This window comes from Corythoichthys intestinalis, chromosome 1, assembly GCF_030265065.1.
Source record: "Corythoichthys intestinalis isolate RoL2023-P3 chromosome 1, ASM3026506v1, whole genome shotgun sequence".
Taxonomy (NCBI): Eukaryota; Metazoa; Chordata; class Actinopteri; order Syngnathiformes; family Syngnathidae; genus Corythoichthys; species Corythoichthys intestinalis.
The window spans coordinates 38,177,892-38,202,522 of NC_080395.1; the positions used below are offsets into that span (position 1 = coordinate 38,177,892).

The window sequence follows — 24,631 nt, forward strand, 5'->3', positions numbered from 1 at the left end:
TTTATTGTGCGATTTTTTTTTAAGAGTAATAAAGCCTGTTAACTCATTTTCTCCCAAAAACTTACAATACATAAGTTGCTATATAATTGCTTCAGTTTCCCAAAAACGTATTTATACGTCTTTTGCGTTTTTTTTTTTTTTTTTTTTTTTTTTACAAGAGGCATCTATAGGTTCCGCTATATCTAAGATACAAAACACAAAGCTCAAAACCCATTTTAAAGCAATGAAACTGGCCACTGGAGGTCAGTAGCGCATTTGGTAAGAACTCATCTCGGGCCAAGAAAGGAAGTGAAGAAAAATACGTGGGGTTGGTGGTGCGTCCCCCCCTGCCATCCCTGAAGGCCGGTTGATGGGTGTGCGGGTGGCCCGGGGGACCACCCTGGATCCCGGGGGGGGGGGGGGGGGGGATTGCTCCGTTGCTGGGCTGTGGGAGGACGGATGGGCTGCGCTTGACCTCCCAGCCCGCCCGCCCTCCCTCCCTCCCTCCCCGGGCTGGCTGGGTGGGTGCCGTGGCCCTGGGTTGGTGTCTGCGCGGCTTCTCAGCCCGTCTGCTTGGCTGTCGCGCGCCCAATGGGGCTCGCGTGCTGCTGGATGCGGTAGGGCATGCTCGGGTTGGGGGTCCTGGTGCCGGGATTGGCGATGGGGCGGCGTAGGGTTGGTCGCCAACGGGCTTACATTCATAAGAGATTCACAGGATTACTGGGTTCTAGATCGCAGAACTGATTTGTGTACACTCTACCTCTTTCAATCACTTAGCTTTTAGACACCCCCACCCCCGTCCCCCTCTTTCACTGGCCAATAGGCCCCCACATGGTGTAAACCGGAAATACATCTCGCTGACGATGGCACCAGCATATTAATAATTAGTCTAGATGTTCTATGTATTTCTTGTTGTTGTTTGTGTATGTGTTTCTTTCTTCTCTTGTGTTGCTTTTCTTCTGTCCCCCCATAATCCCTTCCTGTTCGCTGCTTTGTCATAATTAAAAGGTATTTTGGAATGATCACAATGGGAGTATATCAGACTCTCAATGTGAAACATTAAAACTGTTCAGACAACCCGGGCACTTAGACTTCCATTCTCTGTGTCAAACAGCTGAACAGGACAGGTTAAAAAAAAAAAAAAAAAAAAAAAAAAAAAAAAAGGAAGTGAGGAAAAATAGTCAGGAAACGGAAGTTGGAGGGATCTTGTGAAGATGCGTGAGAATTTGAGAAAAATGTGGAGAACGATGGGGAAAAAAAGGCAAACGACACTGGAGGAGTGTTTTGCAAAGAAAACAAAACTATCGTCAAAGAAGGATTCAAAAAAATCTATCTTGATGAGACAAGGTGACGCCCACAACAGCGTCAGGTTCCACATGCGTTCTTCGGAGCTCATGTTGCGTTACTCCTTAGCCCGAGGGTGAAACCAACGATTAAGATGATGAAAAAAGTGAGACCGATCTTGATCCGGACTCATCAGATTACTAGGAGCCACCTCATTCAACCGGGAGCAGCCGAGATCATTCCCCGTTGTTATGTGTGCAAATAGTTCAACAGTTCCGTAGGTATGTGTAAATAAATTGTTACTTTGCGATCAAAAGCTCTTTTTGTCTTGTTGTTTGTTATTTTGTAGAACGAAAACATTGTTCAGATGTTTGGGATATCACATAAGCGAAAAATAGCTGTGTTAAAGTCAAAGTTATGTTTAAAGTGTATGCTTTCACATAAAGCTCAATTTCTCTTTTTCATCAGAAATTGGAAAATTGCTCAAACTAAGCTATTTTGTAATGCTGGTTTCTAAAGAATGGAAAAAGATATGAACAAACTGTTTTTCTGCTGAAAGAAGAGAGTCTAATCTTTCTTTTGGTGGGTTCCATGTTTATATAGCAATAGAACAGAATTTTCTGTGGGCCTTGCAAAATCAGTCAAAATCCAGTAAAACGGCCGGGAGCGAATGGCCTTGCTCCGGTGAAAATGGCTGGGGGTGAATGAGTTAAGTAACCTCTGAAAATTTGAATTTGTGTCTTTGGTTAATGAACTTGTGTAAAATTCAAGTATCTTGAGGCTGGGCCGAGTGTCCACATTTTTGGAAATCAAAATATGGTCACCTTTCATAAACGTCTACTTCACCACCAGGCAGTCTTGCTACCATCTCTGGAGAACTATCCATGAATTCACTCACCTGACAGTATGCTTATCAGTCATCACCAACAGGCTACTATTAAATTTAAAATAACATTTTCTAGTTGTTTTATAGTCGAGTTCTCCGAGGTTATCTTCATGATTTGTTTGTGCGTGTGCCTACCTCGAGGAAGTCTTCAGATAATGTTCCATTTGAATAGTATTTAGGGATCTTGATGCTTAGAACATCAGTTCCAATGGCCTGCAGGAAAAAGGTCGCGACCACCCACAACACGTTGAGGATGAAATAGAGGAACACTGCCTGTTGGGGGTGGTCAAGGAAAATTTGTTAGTGCAGTAATTTGTGGTAATATGTTTTGCATATTTCAAAAACAGAACACAATGACATCGAGGTTAGTTAACTGACCTTGTTACGCAGTGATTTGAGCTCTCTGGTGACTTCTTCAAGATGCGCTTTAGTGTCTACAATAGGCTTCAAGTAGCGATCGATCAACTTGCTCCAAAAGTCATGCTCGTTCTACACACACAGATATTTTTGCTAAACTGGCTTATTGCCCGTTTCATTTTTTTGGGGAGTGGTTTCAATGTCGCTAAAAAGTCTTCAGTGTCCTTTTCAGACTTAATGGCTGTGTCAGCATCTTACCTCTTCTAGTTTCTGCACCTGAGGGGCAGTCAGAGTTTTCTCGATGGCTCTCTTGACTTTCCTCTCTAATCTTTCCATTCGACTGGTCTTGAGGGTGTGTCGAGCCTGTGCAGACACACGCAGAATCGTTCCACCTTATAGCAAATTTAGCTTTATAACTCAACACATCAACGCAATATGTCATGGAAATAAGTTGTCTTTTTTTGCTTAGTATGGTGTAGTTATTGATGTATGGTGTAGCTCATTGGGTTTTCGTCAATTTTTGTACATGAATTTCGGCGTTATTAATACCTGCTCTGTCAATTCCTGTTGTAGTTCCTCCAGTTGGATATCTGTCAAAACATCTTCGGGCCCAATTCCATATAGTTGCGCACTTAGCCTGTCTGTTAGCATTAATATCAACTCATCACACACGTCATCGTAATTCTTGCTGCGGAGGGAGTACCTGATGTCAAGATAAGAACAAGGATATTTCCGTGTAGATTCTCAGCCATTACAACATATGATTGACATTAAATGAAGAATTTCCTCATTTGTCTTTTATTACTCCTGCATACCGTATTTGTTCTTTTAAGTTCCTCTTTAAGTTGGCAAAGGTCAACTTCTTTAAGAACTCTTCTTTGACTGGACTCACCCATTCTGAAATTCACACAAATACATATACCAGCGCTTTATTTAAAAAGTATGCAATTTTAAATTGATAATCTTCACTTTAAAGGGAACCTCGGACTTAAAGACCTGTAGGCTCTAATAAGCCACAATTGTTCTCTTTTACTAAAATACTGTAGGTTTTCAGAAACACATAAAATATTGCCATTGATGTAAAAATCTATAATATTTAGGACATGTTTTGAACTACGGGGCGCCGTGTTTTATGCGCGCAATGGACGCTCGGGGTGATGACGTACTTTGTCACTGTCACAAGACAAACACTACCGGTGATCTGCAATTTCTTCCTCCGGGTCGAGATGTCCAACACATGCGCACATCAGTTAAAAAGTGGCAAGTACTTACTATTTGTGTTTTTCATTGCCTCAAATTACTTTTTGCATGTGTTTTTCTCTCATACTTTTAAACATTGTGTTTTCTTGTGGTGGCTTTAAAGCAGATTGTTGATCTGTTGACCACATTAGTCACATGGTGTATTTAAACCACCCTTATTTGATATTACTACATTTAAGTATTTTCTTAAGACATCTTTAGTATGTTCTGTCTGTATGCGTCTAAACAAAAAAAAGCTAAAAGCGTGAGGGTAGTACTTAGGGTGTCAAATTCGCCTCTTGTAGTACGTTTCACCAGTGTAGCACATTTTGGCAGAACACCGGTTTTGACCTACTCTCGTCTCGTCTCATCCCGGCTTTCCTGTTCATTTTGCGTTTGCTGCTCATTTTGTGACATATCAACAGTGCTGTCATGCTCATTAATATTCCTGTCGGGTTCAAATTAGAACGGCTGAACAGGTGACATTGTTATATCGCTAGAGTCATAATGTGGAAGCCCGGCAGTGTAACCCAGTGACGTCACCACACTACGACGTCAATAACAATGGCGACCTACTAGTTAAACAAATTTTCCAAATTGTATGAAAACGAAAACATCAAGAGGGGTTTTAAATTCAATTCAATTCAATTTTATTTGTATAGCCCTCAATCACAACAGAAGTCTCAAAGGGCTTTACAGAGGCAATATGATACACAATTAGAAATGAAGCAACAAAGATGAATAGATGCAGTTCAAGTCCTGGGTATCCCCTATCCTTAAGACCCTCCATGCCGGTTTTAATATCGAAGTTTTTAAACTCATAGTAACGTTTAGAAAAAAACCCACCTCTTTCTTATCCGTGGTTCCCTTTAATCATGAAATAATGACATTGCATGAATTTTAAATATTTTTTGCTCCTCGCCAATATCCAACTGATTAAAACAAATTTTTGTTGTGACAGGAATAAATTTCCTCTATACTGTAACTGGTCTGAAAATGAACTACGGTATTTAAAAAATGTTATTTATTGTTTTGAAAGCTCATCTTGCCAAGTTTTATTTGTCTCAGTTGTAACAGGGCTTCTCACCGCTCAAAGGAAGGTCAGCATTGTCCCTGTTGTCGTTGTCATCATCCTCCTCATCATCATCATCATCATCATGAGATGCATTTGTTGATATACTCTGTTTTTCCACGCTATCATCTCTACACACAGAGGCAAATAGACACACACACACTTGAGAACTTGTGACTGGAATTTGTAAGCTGAAGTGCATTCATTTTTATAATTTTATATAAGAAAAAAGAAGAGTATCTCCAGAACGCCAATATTTTAGCAAATATTGTTTCTTTTATCTTCTTACCACACTTGCGTGATGAACACTTTTCGAATGTTAATACTTAATTGAATTTTAAAAAAAATTTGCCATTGAAAAGGATCACTTCTGTCAACAAAAATGTATTTTATAGGACAAATAATTGTGTATAGTAGTCTAATTCCATAACTTTTTTTTTGAAGGTGTGGGTGGGTTATTGCATCCACTGTAATAAACAGAAAGAATGAATTACTTGTATTTGGACATGGTGTCCAAGAATTTCATCTCCATAGTGTCTTTATTCGTCAGAGTTTTTTTTTCTCCTTCCTCAGCTGCTTTGTTGGTGTCAGACGAAGCTTGCAGCGCCACATTTGACGCGGCGTGTTGATTTGTTTCCGGCGCTGTGATTGGAGGGGGGGAGGCTTGTTGTCCAGTCTGTCCTGTGATTTGTTGAATCATCAGGTTCTCTGTTTCCTGAGTTATCTGTCGATTCACACCAGGGTGATATGAATTCACCCATCCAAAAATACACATCCACAGCATGTCAGTTCATATTCATCTCACCTGCAACTTCATGTCCCAGCAGCAGAGTCTGCAATTTCGGTCACACAGCACGTTATGATTCTTCTTTATCTCTGTTCCTCCCCTAACAGATTACACAGGAAAAAAAGATGAAACAAACAAGCCCAAAAAATATAGCGCTATGGTACGATCCATGACTGCCAGTACTGAATACCTTCATACTGTCAGTACACCTACCAGATTAAATTAGACAAATTTTGAATTGAAATTATTTCTCATCAAAAAATGTATACAAATCGGTCATGAGTACCGTATGTTCTGGAGTATAAATCACAATTTTTTCATAGTATGTCTGGCCTTGCGACTTACACTTAAAATGTTACATAGCTAAGATAAAGTGCTTAAGTTAGCACTAGCACTGCATCATCCTTGGCTGTGCGTGATGTTGCCTGCCAACAAAGTGGTCTCGTTTTGTTACAAGTCAATACTTTTGAACTGCTTTTTCGTTAGGTAGCGAGTTTCGCTACTTGGCTAAGATAAGCGGTGGAGAATATACATTTCCCACTAAAAATCCAATTTATAGTCTGCTGTGACATGTATGCTTCGTCATGATGCATTTTTGGAGTAATGTGAATTATACTCCATTATAGTCCATAAAATATGGTATTGATTGTACTAATGTCGATAAATCGGTGCATTACTTATTGGATTCCCTTGTGCCCCAGGATACGATGTGCATGTTAACCAATGAGTAGATGGTGAGCAGAAGGTAGCCACTGGGAATACAGATGAAATACATCAAGCCATAGATGATCATTCCTGTCGGAGAAAAACAACATCACAATTCGCAACATGATATCATCTAACATAAATGTGAGGATAATGTAATCTTGTACCAAACTCCTCTGGGTGGAGGATAGCAGTCACCAAGTACATGATTGTCATAGAAACCAGGAACACACCAGTTGGAGTCAGGAATGTGCCTTGAATAACCATATCACCTACAGGCAGGTTAATAGTTAAACTTCCATTAGATTGTAGCCTTTAAAAAAATAATCCATGTAAAATCAGAAAGATCCAGATTTATGCTCACCGATGATAGAAAAAAAGGAAGCCGTCATCAAGAAGGCATACAGAACACTCATAATGGCAGCGATTGTTATCTGGTTGTTTGGTTTGGCAATAAAACAAACGATAATGTAGAAGACTGGGGGAATGCTTGCAATGATGATGGAAAGTGTACCAGAAATTTTGAAGACAAACTGGAAAGCACCTGCAGGAACGGACATAAAGGAATAAATCACGTTTTCTATGTTTATGACAGGAAATAAACATTTTAAAAAGACATCTGGCAACTTAAACCTACCTGCCACCATAAGAGTCACAGATGCTGGTCCAAGAATAGAGGAACCAACAGTGAACATCTGGTAGACAATATAAAGTCTGGATATGGAGGAGTTTCTTTTCACTGTCTCTGCACCACTGCAGTTCAAATCATCAGTACAAAAAAAGTTGTCATTAATCTGACAGCACTGATTTAGATATTTTTCTCAAGCAGTAAAGTGAATCACTTTCTGACCTGTGAAGGAGATCCAGTGTATTAGCCAGTGTGGATGGCCCCCATCGTCTCCTCTGGTTATAAAACTCTTTAAACTCTTGCGGTGAGTTGGTGTAGGCATCGGATGCAGCGTTGTATTCCACACGCCACCCCTGCTGCAGCAGCAAAGTACACAACCAACGATCTTCCCCTGCAAAATTTATGCAAGACCCATAAATGCAAGAAAGCTGTTATACAGCAGATGAAGACGAAAGAGTGATAGGAAAATCTTGACCTTGATCATATTGTACGTATTCCGAAGCTCTTGTGGCAGTCGTTGTGTATCTCTTCAGCACGTTATCATCCATTAAGGCAGATGCTCGGAAAAGACTGAAACATCCTGGACTGCACAGCACAGACCCAAACACGTGTTCTGCTGTCTTTTGTAGCCAGTGACCCACTGCATACTCAAACTTCTGGTACCACACCATAGGACCTGAAGTTTACAAAAACACAGAATGGAAATTTCATTCCTTCCCTGGTCGAGGGTTTTCATTTTTCATGATTTTTTAATATTTTTAATTCAGTTAGTTTTGGTTCGTTTTAAGATTGAGTTTCTTTGTATTTTTTTTCGTCGGTCATGTAGCTTGAGCCACAGGCTGAATGAAGTGTGCCACCGCCGGGCCAACCCACAAGTACAAATTTTATCAAGAGTCAATTTACAACTCCGAATGGAAACATGTCACAAATCAGACAATGAAGATTGATGAAACAATTTTAAATTTGATTAATTGTATCATATTCCCCCTGCTCATTTAAAAAAAGATCCACATACACACACGACTTACAGTTGTATAAAAAAGTATCTGAACCTTTTGGAATTTCTCACATTTCTACATAAAATCACCTTCAAACGTGATCTGATCTTTGTCAAAATCACACAGATGAAAAAAAAACTCTGCTTTATCTAAAACCACCCAAACATTTATAGGTTTTCATATTTTAATGAGGATAGTATGCAAACAATGACAGAAGGGGGGAAATAAGTAAGTGAACCATCAGATTTAATATCTTATGGCCCCCCCCCCTTTGGCAGCAATAACTTCAACCAGACACTTCCTGTAGGTGCAGATCGTTCTGGGACATTGATCAGGACTAATCTTGGGCCATTGTTCTCTACAAAACTGCCGTAATTCAGTCAGATTCCTGGGATGTCTGGCATGAATCGCTGTGTTTAGGTCATGCCACAGCATCTCAATGGGGTTCAAGTCTGGACTTTGACTTGGCCATTCCAGAATGTGTATTTTGTTCTTCTGAAACCATTCTGAAGTTGATTTACTTCTGTGTTTCGGATCATTGTCTTGTTGCAGCATCCATCCTCTTTTTAGGTTCAACTGTCTGACAGACGGCCTCAGGTTTTCCTGCAAAACATTCTGATAAACTTTTCAATTCATTCTGTCCAGGCCCTGAGGCAGCAAAACAGCCCCAAATCATGATGCTCCCTCCACCATGCTTCACGGTGGGAATGAGGTGTTAATTTTGGTGAGTTGTTCCATTTTTCCTCCACACATGGCGTTGTGTGTTACTCCCAAAAAAATCACCTTTGGTTTCATCAGTCCACCAAATATTTTGCCAAAACTTATGTGGAGTGTCCAAGTGCCTTTTAGCGAACATTAAACATGCTACAATTTTTTTTAGACAGCAGTGGCTTCCTCCGTGGAGTCCTCCCATGAACACTATATTTGGGCATTGTTTCAAATATAGTTGATGTGTACACAGATATATTGGGCTGTGCCAGGGATTTCTGAAAGTCTTTAGCAGACACTCTATGGTTCTTTTTTACCTCTCTGAGTATTCTGCGCTAAACTCTTGGCGTCATCTTTGGTTGACGGCCACTCCTTGGGAGAGAAACAATAGTGCCAAACTCTCTCCATTTGTAGACAAGGTCTCTCACTGTCGATTGATGAACATCCAGACATTTAGAGATGGTTTTGTATCCTTTCTTAGCTGTATATACTGTAAATCAACCATCCTTTATCGCAGGTTTTCAGACAGCTCTTTTGACCGAGCCATGATGCACATCAGGCAATGCTTCTCCTCAGGATAATTCTTACCAGGTGTTTTATAGTGGGCAGGGTAGCTTTAAACCGCTCATTCGTGATTGGGTACACACCTGACTTAAATTGTTTGGTGAAAATTGGTTTCAATTGCTCTTTAAGTCTCCTAAGGCAGAGGGTTCACTTACTTATTTACCCCTTCTGTCATTGTTTGCATTGTTTGTTCCTTGTTAAAATATGAAAATCGATAAATGTTTGGGTGGTTGTAGTTAAAGCAGACACTGTTTTTACATGTGTGTGATTTTGACAAAGATCAGATCACATTTGATGGCGATTTTATGCAGAAATGTGAGAAATTCCAAAAGGTTCAGAAACTTTTTCATACAACTAAAGCACAGGTGTCAAACTGATTCCAGAAAGGGCCAAGTGGGTGCAGGTTTGCTTTCCAACCAATGAAGAGGACACCTTTTCACCAATCAGATCTTTTACATGTGTAATCAGTTAAACTTTGTCAGGTGCTGCTTGTTTCAGTAGGAAGTTCATTGGTTAAACTCTCTGCATGTTATCGGTTGGAACAAAATCCAGCACCCACTTGGCCCTTTCTGGAATCGGTTTGACACCTGTGAACTAAAGAAATGCGTAGTATTATTTTACTCTGTTATATTCTAGGTGGTAAGTATTAAAGTCGTCTTCATTTTCCAGCTGCCTTTGACTATACAACATTTTGGAGTTTACAATAAACATGTATTAAAAGAATCACTTTGCCACGAAATGTTTTCTTACCCATTCCAGTAGGATGGATTCTTCCACAGGCTGCACCAACATTTTCATACATTCTTAGCCTGTCAGTCAAGATATGAATCACAATCAGTCACTTTTAATTACCCTTGATCATTTGTTTTGTTGAATGAAATAAAAGTGCGTGTTAAACAGAGTCAAAATTAGTTAGCTAGTTCTTGTGAACCCATTAAGCGATGATGGAGTACATATAGTCGAATACTCACCTGTCGACGAGCAAAATCACAGCTTTAGGCTGGAAGTCGGTGTCTCCGTCCAACGCCAGGATATATACGTTGTCATCTAAGATGAATCTTCGTTTGTTGTCATTGTCAAATTGAGGCATGAAAAATGCTTCCCCATCCATAGAGATTAAAGACTCTCTGCCTAGGTAATTCTGATTCTACAAAAAACAACAACGTGATATATTTAAACTACAATACAGTATGATATATATACATATATATATATAAATTGTGTCAAAGTTTAAAAGTCTTACTCTGATCTGAGGATTTTTGGCAATGTAGCCCTTCCAGCCAAGGAGATAATACATATACATAATCTAAAAGACAGCAATTTTAAACGTCACAAACAATCTGAAATGTGAATTGAACATTTTGTGGAGTTCATTGTATCAAATTTGTTTACACTAATAATTACCGTAATTTTCGGACAATAACTCAATACTTTTTCCCCTCATTTTGAATCCTGCGGCTAATAGTGCACTGGTGCTTAATTGTTGATTTATTTGGGTTAATAGGTAACATTTTATTTGACAGTGGCGTCATAAGACTGTCATAAGACCATCATAATTATGAGATAACACTATCATGGACATTACTGAATGCTTATGACGGATGTCATTAAGTGTCATCCAGCAAATTATGTCACTAACTCCATTTATGTCCAGCTCAGATATTTTACATCTATTCAAAAGTGCGATAATTTGCCGGATAACACTAAATGACATCTGTTATAAGCATTCATTAATACTCTTGCCAGCGTCATGTTATAATTATGATTGTCTAATGACAGTCTTATAGCGCCACTGTCAATTAAAGTGTTACTAAATTTAATTTCTTGCAATTAATGAAACAACTGGAACAGTAACTGAATAAATAATTAATTAGAAAATATAAAATATTTTTGATGCTATTTACACCTGTAGCCCTGCAATGAATGCTAGGATGCATGTTGGACAAAAACAGGTTTGACAGCAAATGGCAGCAGAGGTTGACTGTCTCTCCCTACGGAGCAGTGATGGCCAAATGAAGCTTCTTGAAGCAATGAAGCTTTGCAGCAAATTTGTGGTTCATTTGGTCTTATGACAGTTGTATGATGCCACTCTCAAATAAAGTGTTACCGGTAATATCTTTTGGTGTATATATCCCATAATACAGTGAAGACAGCTACGGCTTATAGTCCAGTGCGGCTTAGCTATGAACAAATGCCGTTTTGTGTCAAATTTGGTGGGTGGCGGCTTATAATCAGGTGCGCCTTATAGTCCGAAAATTACGGTAAAAACTTGGGTGGCGAATGTATGATCAGCTAGAGTAAATTTGATGTTGTGATATATCTGAATTTTTGCAGCACATACCTGCGACCATCTTTTCTTGTTCCTGATGAGGGTTTTGTCTTTAAGGTGAACGTAGAGCATGTTACCTTCTGGCATAACAAATACAAGTCGGCCACCATACGGAGTTTCCACGATGGATACATCGTCGGGCTCTTTGTTGGTAAAAACCCTGGGTGGGGCATCATTGTTTAATTTGGATGGACATTTCACAAGACATTCTTGAGGCATTTACAGGAGGCATTTACAATCACTTTTAAAGCAGATATTTAAAGGGATAGGCGAACATCTCTGTTTATTTGGATTTGCTGTTTCGATGCCAATATCAAATTGAGCAGAATAATGCTTGACATTGATCTAGCTCAATATCCTACAAATGATTCCATTTTCTTCCATCTGTAAACAAGTGGAGTCTGAATCCACATTGCCTCAACCGGTTACAGCCAAGTAGCACACTAGGTATTCGGGAAAATAATTTCGACACAAACAACTTATTTATCGTCGATTAATCAATTACCATACATCTCTGTTGTTACATTGAATGCAAGATCTCACCTGTAAACCTCGATGACAACCTGAGTCAAGTCATTGACATAAGAATTAACCAGCCTCTTCCCTGTGTCTTTTTCAGTCATAAATGCGTCATCAACATAAATGTGACACTCAAAATCGAAAGCATCCTTATGTTCCTCTTTTGGATCACCTCTGTAACGATCCAACCTTGAAAACAAAAAACAAATTCTTAGCATTGCATATGACTGAGAATTTCTAATTTCACTGCTCTGTGGTCTCGTGAATGTGAAGCAAACCTGAACATGGAGGTCAGAATCTTAAGCATTTCATCATAGGTCTCATGCCACATGGTGGCACATAGATAGAGCACACAGTTCTGGATGTCATCATGACTAAAGCAAAGAGAAGAGAGCTGTTAAGTATAGCTTAGCTTAACACATGCTCATGCAGCAAGTGGTAATCTAGTCAGATGATTTATGTGAGCCATTTACCCCAAATATTTGATTTTCTGTCATTCTTATTGTGCCTTTGACAAGCTTTCTAGCAACAAAAACATTTGCAATCCAGTACCTATAATGATTCTACACACAACAGTGCACTCAAACACAAGTTCAGGGTGAAACCCTTACAGTGAAAATTTCTGATGTGAAAGTTTATCCATAAATAATTTAGCAAAAATTAAAAACAAAATAACAAAAAGCTTTATTTTTCTCTGCATAAAATTCAGTCCAGAGGACGCCATATGTTATTTTGACAGTATGCAAGAAGTGTCCAGTTTTGGTGGAGTGGCTCACACATTTGCATCCTGCTATGTTAGTGTATTAGTTTTTTTACCTATTGTGAACCAAGTGGAAAGACCAATTTTATCTAAATTTCTACATTGTCCTTGGGAATCACACCAAAATGTAATGGATATAGTGCTATTACAGTATGGTTAATGTTTGTGTAGTTTATGTATAATCCTAGGCTGCTAACAAACAAAAAATGAAATAAAATAATAATAAAAGAAGAAAAAAAAAATACAGTGATTCCTCGTTTTTCGTGGTTAATGGGGACCAGAAACCCCGGCGATAAGTGAAAGAGAGCGAAGGAGCGCCCGAAAAAAAAAAAAAAAAAAAAAAAAAATTGTGTTCCATGTAATCACTCAGAAGTCAGATTTAGCATTGGAAAGAGATACATAGAAGACATGTTTTCACTTTTTCTCCAAAGTATAATTAAAAAAAAAAAAAAAAAAAAAAGTATAAATAAATAAATAAATAAATATATATTTTTTTAATAAATATTTTTCAGGCACTTCAAATGTAAAAATTAAAATAAGTTGTAAACATGTTAATGTTCCACCAAATTATTTTTAAAGAAGAATAAAGCAGAAAAATGCTTGGCTTTAGTAAATGCTTCATTGAGTGAGTCCACTCAAATCCGCTCAAGCTACTCACTTACACACAATGAGTAGCCACAGCAACTGTTTAACAAGTTAAACAATGATTGACGCATACGGCGCTTTGAAGTTCGCTTCTCTGGCAAGATAAAAAAATTAAACATCTGTCAGTCATTACTAACTTTAAAGTGCCTATGACAGCAAAAAGCATGTTTATTTCATATTTCACGCGGTACTTTATGCTCCTGAAAGAAATGGACCACTTGGATGTGTGTGGAAGCGATCAGTATATTTATTAAAAAATTTTAAATCCCGGGCCATGAAAATGAGTGACTTCCTGAATTGACGAAGAATGCGAATGTGACGTCAGCGGGCTAATCATCTTCAGTATACAGCCAATACTACGGTATGCAGAGCAACTGCGGATTTAGCTGATTTGGCAGTCCGACAACTGCGGGACCATTGGACTGATGAAGAAGTGAGTCAGCTACATGTTTTATATTATGTCAAATGCTGGGATCACGGCACACGTTTTAATAAGGAGGTGGCTTGCATTTTGTGGGTGACAATGCTCCCTTGTCCACCGAGAAGGCCACTCGGCCGACGACCGGAGCTTGTCACACACCATGGTCACTTCCACCCCCTCGGTCCTATCCGCGTGCCCGCCGAGAATGCGCTGTCGTCGGCTTGGCCACGAGCAGCCCCCCGCTCCGACGTCGGCCGGTTTGTCCACCGAGAATGGGCTATTTTCGGTGTTCATTCCCGGCAACGAACACCGCCAGCTCGCCGTGGCCACAGCAGCATGATGAGACGTAACTTCGGTGAAGACAATTAACCCCTCCGCCGTGTGTGACATGAGTCGGGGTAGTTTTGTGTGATTTTTTATTTTCAAAAGGCGAGAATAAGACTTGGAAAAGCTGCTCGGTTCAGGTTAGCATGTCGGCTAGCTGTCACGCCTCCTGTTTTGTTTATGCTCTTTTCTCCGTCTCCGAAGCCGGGGCAGGGAAATGACAAAAGCCGGACAAACTCCTGTGGCATAAAATACCATTCGTGAGAGGAAGAAGTCGGCAATTTTGACCATTATGCAGTAATTTTGCCCTGTTGTACTGAATAAATGCATTTTTAATATTTCCAATTAGGCTCGAGCGTTTACGTCACAGCAGCACGGGATCGTGCGAGATTTGCGACAACGCAGCCATTGCGGAAGCACGTCTGCATCACGGGACATTTAAACTTAACAGCAAATACAATTGAACTACGAGTGCCAAAGATGGAAAAATGTAGGGAAAACTTGCCAGTTCGATACAGAGACAAACTTGTTACCACGGCGAAGGACAGATATGTGAGCAATTTTAAGGATGTGAACAATGTTGACCCTCACGAGCAAGCCGAACACAAATGGAATAAAGATGTCGACAAGCTTCCACCACTACGCGAAATGGACATCATGCTGTATTTAGTGTTTGGTGTATGTTACTACACTCATCAGCAATTCCGAAACTGCAAATCGCTACAAAGCTACGAACAGTTTTGCTGCGGATGGGTGCAGGATCTGCTCATTATGACCATAGCAAACGGCAACACCATCTTTCTAGCAAAGGTAGGCAATGTGTGTTTACATTAGTCTGTGACCACGGATGTACACATTTTTTGTTGCAGAAAATGTAGCCTGTGTACAAATTCTTTGCCACTCTCTCACGTCAAAATATAACAGCTTTTTCATTTAGCAACGACAGGAATTATGTCTTATGAAGACAATGCACATGTATGCATGCTAGTTGTTTAGCTGTAGCTATAGCTAACAACAGGCCGACTTAGGGCGTAAAGTTACTGAAATTTGCGTAAACAAACGAAATTATCTTACCGGAGTGGAAGTGCATAGAGCAAACTCTGTACGTAACTGGAGAATCAAACGTTATGCCCTTCCTTCTGATCGAGGCCACCCATGCCATTCTTCGACGTTTGGTAAGTTCAGATATGACCTTTCCCTCGTCTTTTCTGCATGTAGGGATCCGGAAGAAACTCAATGGTGTTCCGTCGAGCTGTACATTCTCCTTTCTATTCGATCGCTTGTTGCAATTCTTTACCGCACAATAATTTCCAACCATTTTAAAAGAGCAACCTGTGTTCAAATGCCTCCCTGTTTATGTTTCTCGCTTCCATAATGGCGATAGCGGCGGAAACCTCGCGAGTGCCACGTCATACGCTCAAGCCTAATTCCATTTAGCACAAGACTGCTTTTTTGTCATTACCATGCCATATTTAGCAATTGGAGAAAAAAACTTAGATAAGAAGAATATCCTGTAAAAATATTGGAGTAGAGAGACTGAAACAATCATGACATTTTTCTGCTCTCCGTCTTATTTTCCTTGTTCTGTATCTTCCCCCTCATTTGGCTGGATTCTAAATCAGATGAAATCGTGATCCTGCATCATTATCCAGCTGGGGACGCTAGAGCACTATAATGACAGGCAGGTCAAAACGGCAGATTAAAAGACCATTTTTCTCGTCATCTGCGCTTTGCCAAATTGTTGTATGTAGTCGAATATTCTCTAGATATGAGTAATTCACATAATAATGCTATTTAAGATTTTTTTTAATGCTGTCACAGGCACTTTAATAAGCATCTCCAATGCACTGCCTGACAAAGAAAGAGCAGGGAGAGGGAGGGAGGGAGGGAGAGTGAGACTACGCTTTTTTTTTTTTAATTGAAAAAAAAAAAATCTGCGATGGACTGAGGGTGCGAAGTTTGAAATGCAAAGTAGCGAGGGATCACTGTAATCCCACCAATATGCAGTTTCACACTTGTTATGTTAATTGCAGTTATTCAGTCGTTCCTCTTCTTTATTCCTCACCTTTCCTTGTTTAGAGCTCGAGACACCTTCATCTTGGTGTTAAGTAACAAAGACAAGTCTATGAAAGCGGATTCATACAGACGCCGAACAAAGAGTTGCGAGGTTCTCTCTATACGCTGGACCTAGTAGGTAAAAAACAAAAGATACTCTGAGAAATGTCATCATGCGCCATGTCTGGATTTATTTGTTTATAAACTTGGCATACTCTTTGCCTTCAAATAACTTGGAGTGTATTAAATAGGTGCCTACCTTTGTCTTCCATACATAGTAAGTACATGTGATCAATCCTGACCACATACATACTCCCTCAAATCCCAGCATAGCGAAAGTCCATGGCATGTAATAGCTGTCAATCAAATAGGCATTTATCATATATATGTTATATTATGCTGTATTGTACTTTATGTTGACTCACTGTTTTGTCTTGAAAAATAAAAATATGTTCTTATTGTTCAAGTACCTGTTCAGTGATGTCCGGCAGATGCTCCTTGTGATTTCTAGTAAAATAACCGGGGTTGTGTTCTTTTGGCTCAAATGGAACAAGCTTTCACAAAACTCTACAAAGGAAAAATGTATGATATATTCATTAAAAAAATGGCAACAAAAGAAAAATCAATACGTTTTCAAATAACTCACCAGTGATTTTCTCATGATGATCTCCATCCAGTTGTCCTGCTAGTGATATGAAAAGTATCATTCCCAGTAGAAGCACCGAAGGTCCTGTGCAACATAAGGGCAAGGCAAAACTCATCCTGATGGCATGAATCTTACAGGCCACCACTCCAAACCAGTGGCATGCTGCTGAGCAGAAGGCCTTTGGCAAGAGACAATTAACTGGTTAATGCGAGCGTGGTCAGTGTCAAACAAACAAGGAAGACCATGAATCTTATTTGATTTAACTAACACATTTTGACAAATAATAATAATTAAAAAAAGAAAACAGTTACCACCTAATTAGCTTCTACCTACCTGTAAGAAAAACAGTCCCAGACCTACTCTTAACAATTCCCAATCTTCATTCTTTAAATTGAAGTTAGACCAGACGACAGATTCTTCAATTACGACATGATGCAAGAGGTATACCGCCCCTAAGAATAACACAATACAGTTTACCATTGCATAAAACCATATGTTTGCTGTAATATGAAATAGTGTCGGTTCAGGGAATAAACCTTGTTTACAGCAATCTTTTGTCAAAATTTTGATTTCTATTGTTGCTGCTATAAACATTTTTTGACACCAAGCCGTGTAGATAAATAAAAACGTTATATTTCAGCGTCTCTATAATACAATACTCAGATATTGTTCCAGAGAGTGACTCAGATAATTACCGATGACAATTATCCTCAGAAGGCTGGTGATGACAAAAACAAAGTCACGGAAACCATCCAGTTCTGATAATGTTTCCTACAAGGAGACACAATAGAGCAGCCTCACTATATTGTATTTGATGTTTACACAGTCCCAAAGTAAAACATTTCGTCACAGGTAAATCCAGGATCTGAATTGGTTTGTGCTGCTCATTTCCTACCTGTAATGTCAAGCACACAGGTCCGTCAACAGAGAAATGTTAAAAGTAACAAACAAAAAAATACAATTGCATAAAGTCAATGTAAAAAGGTTACAACTAGGGTTGTTCCGATCATTTTTTGCTCCCGATCCGATCTCGATCGTTTTAGTTTAAGTATCTGCCGATCCCGATATTTCCCGATCCGATTGCTTTTTTTTGCTCCCGATTCAATTCCAATCATTCCCGATAATTTTTCCCGATCATATACATTTTGGCAATGCGTTAAGAAAAAAATGAATAAAACTCGGACTAATATATACATTCAACATACAGTTCATAAGTACTGTATTTGTTTATTATGACAATAAATCCTCAAGATGGCATTTACATTATTAAAATTCTTTCTGTGAGAGGGATCCACAGATAGAAAGACTTGTGACTTTGTATATTGTGACTAAATATAGCCATCTAGTGTATTTGTTGAGCTTTCAGTAAATGATACTGCAGCCATTCAACCCAAATGCATGATGGGAAGTGGAACCATGACTGTCTTCTCTGCATTGCGAAATAACATAAGGTGTTAAGAAAAAGATCAATTGCTACCTTGCTTCCCCACATTGCTTCCCATGATATTTCTAATCGTAGGGAGAGGGATAGTAAGGCTTTAGCCTAATAAAAAAGGCTCCAAAGGCTGCCAAAATTCACTCTACTCATTTTACGCTGCCTTTTATCTCTCTATAAAGGTAAAACAGCACCATTACAGATTGAGCGCGTCAATGCGTGAGTGGGTCGTGCAACGCATGCATTAACTGCGTTAAATATTTTAACGTGATACGTTTTCAAAAAAATTAATCACCGCCGTTATCGGGATAGATTTGATAACCCTACCTTAAGTCTGAACTAAAGACTCTGGATGAGTGTAACATATTATGTCTGTAACGCTAAATACAATTAGAAAACGATTTAATTAAAAAAAAAAAAAAAAAAAAAAAGTTAAAAAAAAGGCATGGCTGATATTTTTTTGCTGATTCCGATACTTTGAAAATAACGTGATCGGACCCGACATCTCTAGTTACAACACACAAAGCTGACAGATTTCTGTGCTGAGTATTTCAATGTGATTTCAGAAGAACGGCGAAGACTAGTGAAATGAATTAATTCCGAATAATAATTTACAGTCAAGTCAAAATAAACTGCACCTGAGCACGATTCGCAGCTTGCATTGGATTCTCCCACCAACACAGAGACACAAGAAGTGATGCGAAAATTCCAAGTCCAACATAGGCATAGCAGTCTGTAGTTTGTCTATCCACTAATGTCGTTACACGGACATAGTAGTCAATTCCTAGCAGGCAGTATCCTGTTGGGATAAAAACAAACGTTAGATGACATGCAAGCACGTTCTTGTATTTAAAGAGGTTTGAGAGGATTTTGTAAATATACAGTATATTACAATTACCAGCACAAGTTAGAACGAGGGAGCAGATTGGAAATATAATTTTCCAACTTTCTGTCTGTAGTCGAAAAATGATTTGAAGAAGTGCAGACATGATACAGACACCTCCACTGATGAACAGATTTGTCAGAATGTCAAACTGAGGCATCACTACAAGTACCAAGATTGAGGTGCCAAGTGACACCAAGCACTCAATGACACAAATCTGCAAGAAAAAAATGACACACGTTCAGTGTATTTGTCCAATATATCAACCGTAAACGATGTATCAGAATAAATGTTACGTACAAATGCCATGGTCCTCATATTGGGCTTTACAAAGCTCTTGAAAGCACACCTCCACAATGATTTTATGAACACCAGGAAGTTGGGGCAAACAAGACAGAACACCAACATCAGCATGTAGAACTGCTTTTCTTTTGGGGAACGCAGGGATTTTGGACTGGACAACGTTGACAGCACCAAAAGACAGCCCTGATAGGCCACAAAAAAAAAAATTTGAAAAAAAAAATTGGAAAAAAAAAAAAAAAAATTGAATTAAAAAAAAAAACACTGATGTTTGAATTGAATTCAAAGAAATATAGCATTTTTCGAAACTTACCTTAGCAACAACGGCACTGGTTAGGACAGCGATACCCACGAAAATAGCCACCAGATATTGGGCAAATTCAAAGCATCTTCTCTTCTGTTCCTTCTCAGCCCCAATTGGGTTGAGTTGGAATACATCCCATCTTTCCCTGAGTCACGCACACGGGGCAAATACGTCATATTCCAACACTGATAATACATTTTTATTGTGAAATGAGCCATAAAAAATAAGGGCTTTATATCACGGTTGCCGGCCTCAGAGTGGAAATATATTTGTTTTATTTTGGTAATACACTTTAAACCGATGAAGAAGCAAAAAAAGCGAAACTTCAGGACGTCTCAGATATACTTGCCCGCAGTATTTTTTTCAAGCACTTTTCGCTCACATAAATGCTAATTTTTGACATGATAATCTGTCCACACTGAGTTATTTTTTATTTTTATTTTTTTAAAATTTTTAATTAAAAAAAAAAGTATTCATTAGGTTCATCAGAACAATAACTATGTAACCATGTCTGTATTTTGTATTCGACATGTCTCATGTATTACATATATACATGTCACAAGGGAGAGGTAAGATAACAATTTTCAAATATACTGTAGCATCAAAATTCATCGGACAATTCATTCTTTAATTATTCAAGGCAGTTATTATAGGTAGTTTTTGTCGAGAGCATTGAAATGAAAATGCACTTCACATTTCCGCCAACCTTATGCCCATGAATGACTTTTCGCCAACCAATGGTTTCTTCCTAAACAGTGACAATAATTTCCTAATCATATTTGCTGTCTTGGTAAGATGTTGCATCTGAATCATTTTGCTCTGATGCATTATTGCTGACATTATTTTGATTTACAATTCACTATCAACACCAGGAAATTACCTTTAGTATACTGGTACCTGCTATTTCCATCAACAAACTAGTGCAGGGGTCAGCAACCCAAAATTTTAAAAGTGCTATCCTGTATTGGATCAAAAACGAAAACCAAAATGTCTGTAGCCGCAAAAAATTAAAAGTCCTATAATGGCAACACATGCTATCTATAATCCATATTAGCTACATTAGCATACTGTCAAAATGACAAAGTTGGCCACAAATACATAATGAGTACTATGATTAAATGAACCGCATGAGGTTCTAGAGCCAAGGGTTGCTGACCCCTGAACTGGTGTAATAAATACTTTTAAGATGAGAATACAATTGCAATTAGTCATCATTTTATTGACGACAGAGCAGGTGTTTTCATGCTATAGTCATTTTAAATTACATATAAAAAAATCCTTGCACTCTCATTCTAAAAGAACAACACTTCCAAACTTCTGTGTGTTTCAGTAGATTGACACAAATTCACTAATTACTCTACATATGTAAACTTGTTTTTAGTCTAATTATGACATAGGGTGGATTTGAATTCTAAAATAATAACAATTTCATGTTAAGAGGGATTTCAAAATAACACAGATGAAATAATAGTGTCTGTTTTAACTAAAACCACCCAAACATTTATGTTTTCATATTTTAATCAGGGTAGTGTGAAAACAACGACAGAAGGGGGTAAATATGTAAGTGAACCATCACATTTAATTTTTTGTGCCCCCCTCCCCCATCCCTTTGGCAGCAATAACTTCAACCTGACGCTTCCTGTACCTGTAGATTAGTCTGGCACATCGATCAGGACTAATCCTGGTCCATTCCACTCTACAAAACTGCTGTAGTCCAGTCAGATTCCTGGGATTTCTGGCATGAATCGCTGTCTTTAGGTCATGCCACAGCATCTCAATGGGGTTCAAGTCTGGACTTTGACTTGACTACTCTGAAACCATTCTGAAGTCGATTTACTTCTGTGTTTTGGATCATTGTCCTAGTGCAGCATCCATCCTCTTTTTAGCTTCAACTGACTGACGGACGGCCCTTAGGTTTACCTGCAAAACAGCCCCAAATCATGATGCCCCCTCCACTATGCTTCACGGTAGGGATGAGGTGTTGATGTTGGTGAGCTGTTCCATTTTTCCTCCACACATGACGTTGTGTGTTACTCCCAAACAATTCAACTTTGGTTTCATCTGTCCACAACATATTTTGCTAAAACGTCCGTGGAGTGTCCAAGTGCCTTTTTGCAAAATGAGCAACAATGTTTTACATATAGTTGATGTGTGCACAAAGATATTGGACTGCGTCAGTGATTTTTCTTTAGCAGACACTCTAGGGTTGTTTTTTTACCTCTCTGAGTATACTGCGCTGAACTGTTGGGGTCATCTTTGGTGGACGGCCACTCCTTGGGAGAGAAGCAACAGTGCCAAACTCTCTCCATTTGTAGACAACTTCTATGACTGTCAATTGATGAACATCCAGACTTTTAGAGATCGTTTTTTATCCTTTCCCAGCTTTATATAAATCAACAATCCTTGATGGCAGGTCTTCAGACAGCTCTTTTGGCCGAGCCATGATGCACATCAGACAATGCTTCTCATTGAGACATTTCTTACCAGGTGTGTGTTTTATAGTGGGCAGGGCATCTTTAAAACACTCATCAGTGATTGGGCACACACCTGACTTAAAATGTTTGGTAAAAATTGGTTTCGATTGCACTTTAAGTCTCCGTAGGCAGAGGTTTCACTTACTTATTTTCCCCCCTTCTGTCATTATTAGCATGCTATCCTCATTAAAATATGTAAAACTATAAATGTTTGGGCGGTTTTAGTTAAAGCAGTCACGGTATTGTAATCTGTGTGATTTTGACAAAGATCAGATCACATTTTATTGTGATTTTATGCAGAAATGGGAGAACTTCCAAAAGGTTCAGATACTTTTTCATACCACTGTAGATGCAAACAGACAGAACATACTAAAGATGTCTTAAGAAAATACTTAAATGTAGTAATAACAAATAAGGGTGGTTTAAATACACTATGTGACTAACGTGGTCAATAGATCAACAATCAGCTTTAAAACTACCACAAGAAAACACAATGCTTAAAAGTATACATGCAAAAAGTTTTTTGAGGAAATGAAAAGGCATTAAAAGACTCGATAAATTCACAAATAGTAAGAATTCACAGCTTTTAACTGTGGTGCGCATGTGTTGGACGTCTCGCCGCGTAGGAAGGAATTGCAGAACATCGGTAGTGTTCGTTCAGTGACAATGACAAAATACGTCATTACCCCGAGCGTCCACTGCGCACATAAAACATGGCGCCCTCCGTAGGTAAAAACATGTCCCTAATATTATAGAGTTTTTAAATCAATGGCAATATTTTATGTTTCTAAAAACATATTTTAGTAAAAGAGAACAATTATGGCTTATTAGAGCCTACAAGTCTTTAAGTCCGAGGTTCCCTTCAACACATGAGTGGAACAATGTGCTTACCTTGCATAAAATTAAATTTGAAGTCTCATAAGAAATTCCTTCCACAGCCCAAAAACCTAGGCTTAATTCTTAATGAATATTGCAGGTACAATTACAAATAGCAATTACACATAGCAAAACAAATAGATTATAAATGTAAATTGGAATAATAATAATGTAACAAATCGGGTTCTAATGTGGCAGTTGTGTTTTGCATTCTGTTTCTGAACGCACCGTATGAATGGCAAGAGAGTGAAAGAGAGGTGGGTAAGGGTGGGAAGTTTTTACTTCCTTTTTTCATGTTCTATTGTTGTCAGCGTCGGCGAGGGCGGACAGTACTGTAGCTGTGTTGTGTTGCACAAGTTCCGAAATAAAGGATTACAAACCTGACGAAGCTGGCAACTTCCTTGCCGATGCTACAATAATAAAATTAATAACGAGAGTCGTCCTCGAAATCGTAGACATTTTCTGAGCCAGTTCACTGACACGCAAAACAGGCTCATATTTTTCTGTCATTTGCTTCTTAATTTCAATGATAAGTGTTACCGTTTTCCTTTTTTCACCATCTGCACTAACCTTTTTGGGGCCCATGTTGATTTTTCGAACAAAAAATGCGCTGTGTGTCCGTCTTTCCGGAAAAAAATGAAATTGCAACGCTATCATACTTCACAAAATCACAAATAACGATAAAGATTTTACGTCGGTTGTCAAAAGGATCGTATGTCGAAGCGATCATATGTCGAGGTACATTGTATCACAACGTGAGTGAACCCATCGCATTTCCCCCTCAAAATAACTTAAAATATAGCCATTAATATATAAACCCCTGGCAACAACAGTGAGTACACCCCCATGTATACACCATAGAAACTATCCCTAAATGTCCAAATTGATTAGATGAGTGCTGTCAGCATTGCTGCAGAGATTGAATAGGTGGGGGGTCAGTTTGTTAGTGCTCAGACCATACGCCACACTCTACATCAAATTGGAGTGCATGGCTGTCACCCCAGGAGGAAGCCTCTTCTGAAGACAGTACACAACAGCAAACTGTTTGCGGGCTTTCTTGTGTACCGTCTTCAGAAGAGGCTTCATCCTGGGGTGACAGCCATGTGTGATGCCCCCAAAGTGTGATCACATTTGTGTGTGAAATTTATAATTTTGTAATGCAGAAAAAGGTCTGTGTCCAATTTATGCAATGTATACTTTCCTCAAGCGAAGATTTTCGGAGTGGTCAATAGGTGGCACCATAGGACTATTGTTCAGAGCGAAATAACGGTGCTGTAGTCTTAATGAAGCATGCGCGTGTTTCCATTCTTGATGAACAACGGCAAGCTGGCGTCATCGTGCGCATCTTTAATACATATAACCTGTATTTTTCAGGTGAGTAAATGACACCAAACATCTCAGAGTAGTAAATGAGTTTATGATCTACGTTTTGGGCCAAAAATGATTTTGTTTA

At 38.9% G+C, this 24,631-nt stretch overlaps 1 protein-coding gene across 3 annotated transcripts in view; it reads right to left on the reverse strand.

Annotated features, from left to right (window-relative positions):
- The window catches only part of chs1 (chitin synthase 1), a 35,988-nt gene that overhangs the window by 6,018 nt on the left and 5,339 nt on the right, over window positions 1-24,631 (reverse strand). For all 3 annotated transcript variants that reach the window (XM_057848793.1, XM_057848787.1, XM_057848800.1), the window contains 30 exons: window positions 19,838-19,973; window positions 19,525-19,710; window positions 19,240-19,441; window positions 18,980-19,140; window positions 17,602-17,677; window positions 17,240-17,358; window positions 16,907-17,084; window positions 16,731-16,827; window positions 16,520-16,616; window positions 16,271-16,392; window positions 12,334-12,429; window positions 12,080-12,244; window positions 11,549-11,696; window positions 10,451-10,513; window positions 10,179-10,354; window positions 9,958-10,016; window positions 7,413-7,613; window positions 7,160-7,328; window positions 6,947-7,062; window positions 6,674-6,853; window positions 6,477-6,581; window positions 6,282-6,399; window positions 5,623-5,704; window positions 5,312-5,541; window positions 4,833-4,948; window positions 3,322-3,403; window positions 3,056-3,209; window positions 2,765-2,869; window positions 2,528-2,638; window positions 2,285-2,422 (listed from right to left, as the gene is read on the reverse strand). In XM_057848793.1, the coding sequence (XP_057704776.1) occupies window positions 2,285-2,422; window positions 2,528-2,638; window positions 2,765-2,869; window positions 3,056-3,209; window positions 3,322-3,403; window positions 4,833-4,948; window positions 5,312-5,541; window positions 5,623-5,704; window positions 6,282-6,399; window positions 6,477-6,581; window positions 6,674-6,853; window positions 6,947-7,062; window positions 7,160-7,328; window positions 7,413-7,613; window positions 9,958-10,016; window positions 10,179-10,354; window positions 10,451-10,513; window positions 11,549-11,696; window positions 12,080-12,244; window positions 12,334-12,429; window positions 16,271-16,392; window positions 16,520-16,616; window positions 16,731-16,827; window positions 16,907-17,084; window positions 17,240-17,358; window positions 17,602-17,677; window positions 18,980-19,140; window positions 19,240-19,441; window positions 19,525-19,710; window positions 19,838-19,973 (3,988 nt within the window). The remainder of the gene's footprint in view (window positions 1-2,284; window positions 2,423-2,527; window positions 2,639-2,764; window positions 2,870-3,055; window positions 3,210-3,321; window positions 3,404-4,832; window positions 4,949-5,311; window positions 5,542-5,622; window positions 5,705-6,281; window positions 6,400-6,476; window positions 6,582-6,673; window positions 6,854-6,946; window positions 7,063-7,159; window positions 7,329-7,412; window positions 7,614-9,957; window positions 10,017-10,178; window positions 10,355-10,450; window positions 10,514-11,548; window positions 11,697-12,079; window positions 12,245-12,333; window positions 12,430-16,270; window positions 16,393-16,519; window positions 16,617-16,730; window positions 16,828-16,906; window positions 17,085-17,239; window positions 17,359-17,601; window positions 17,678-18,979; window positions 19,141-19,239; window positions 19,442-19,524; window positions 19,711-19,837; window positions 19,974-24,631) is intronic.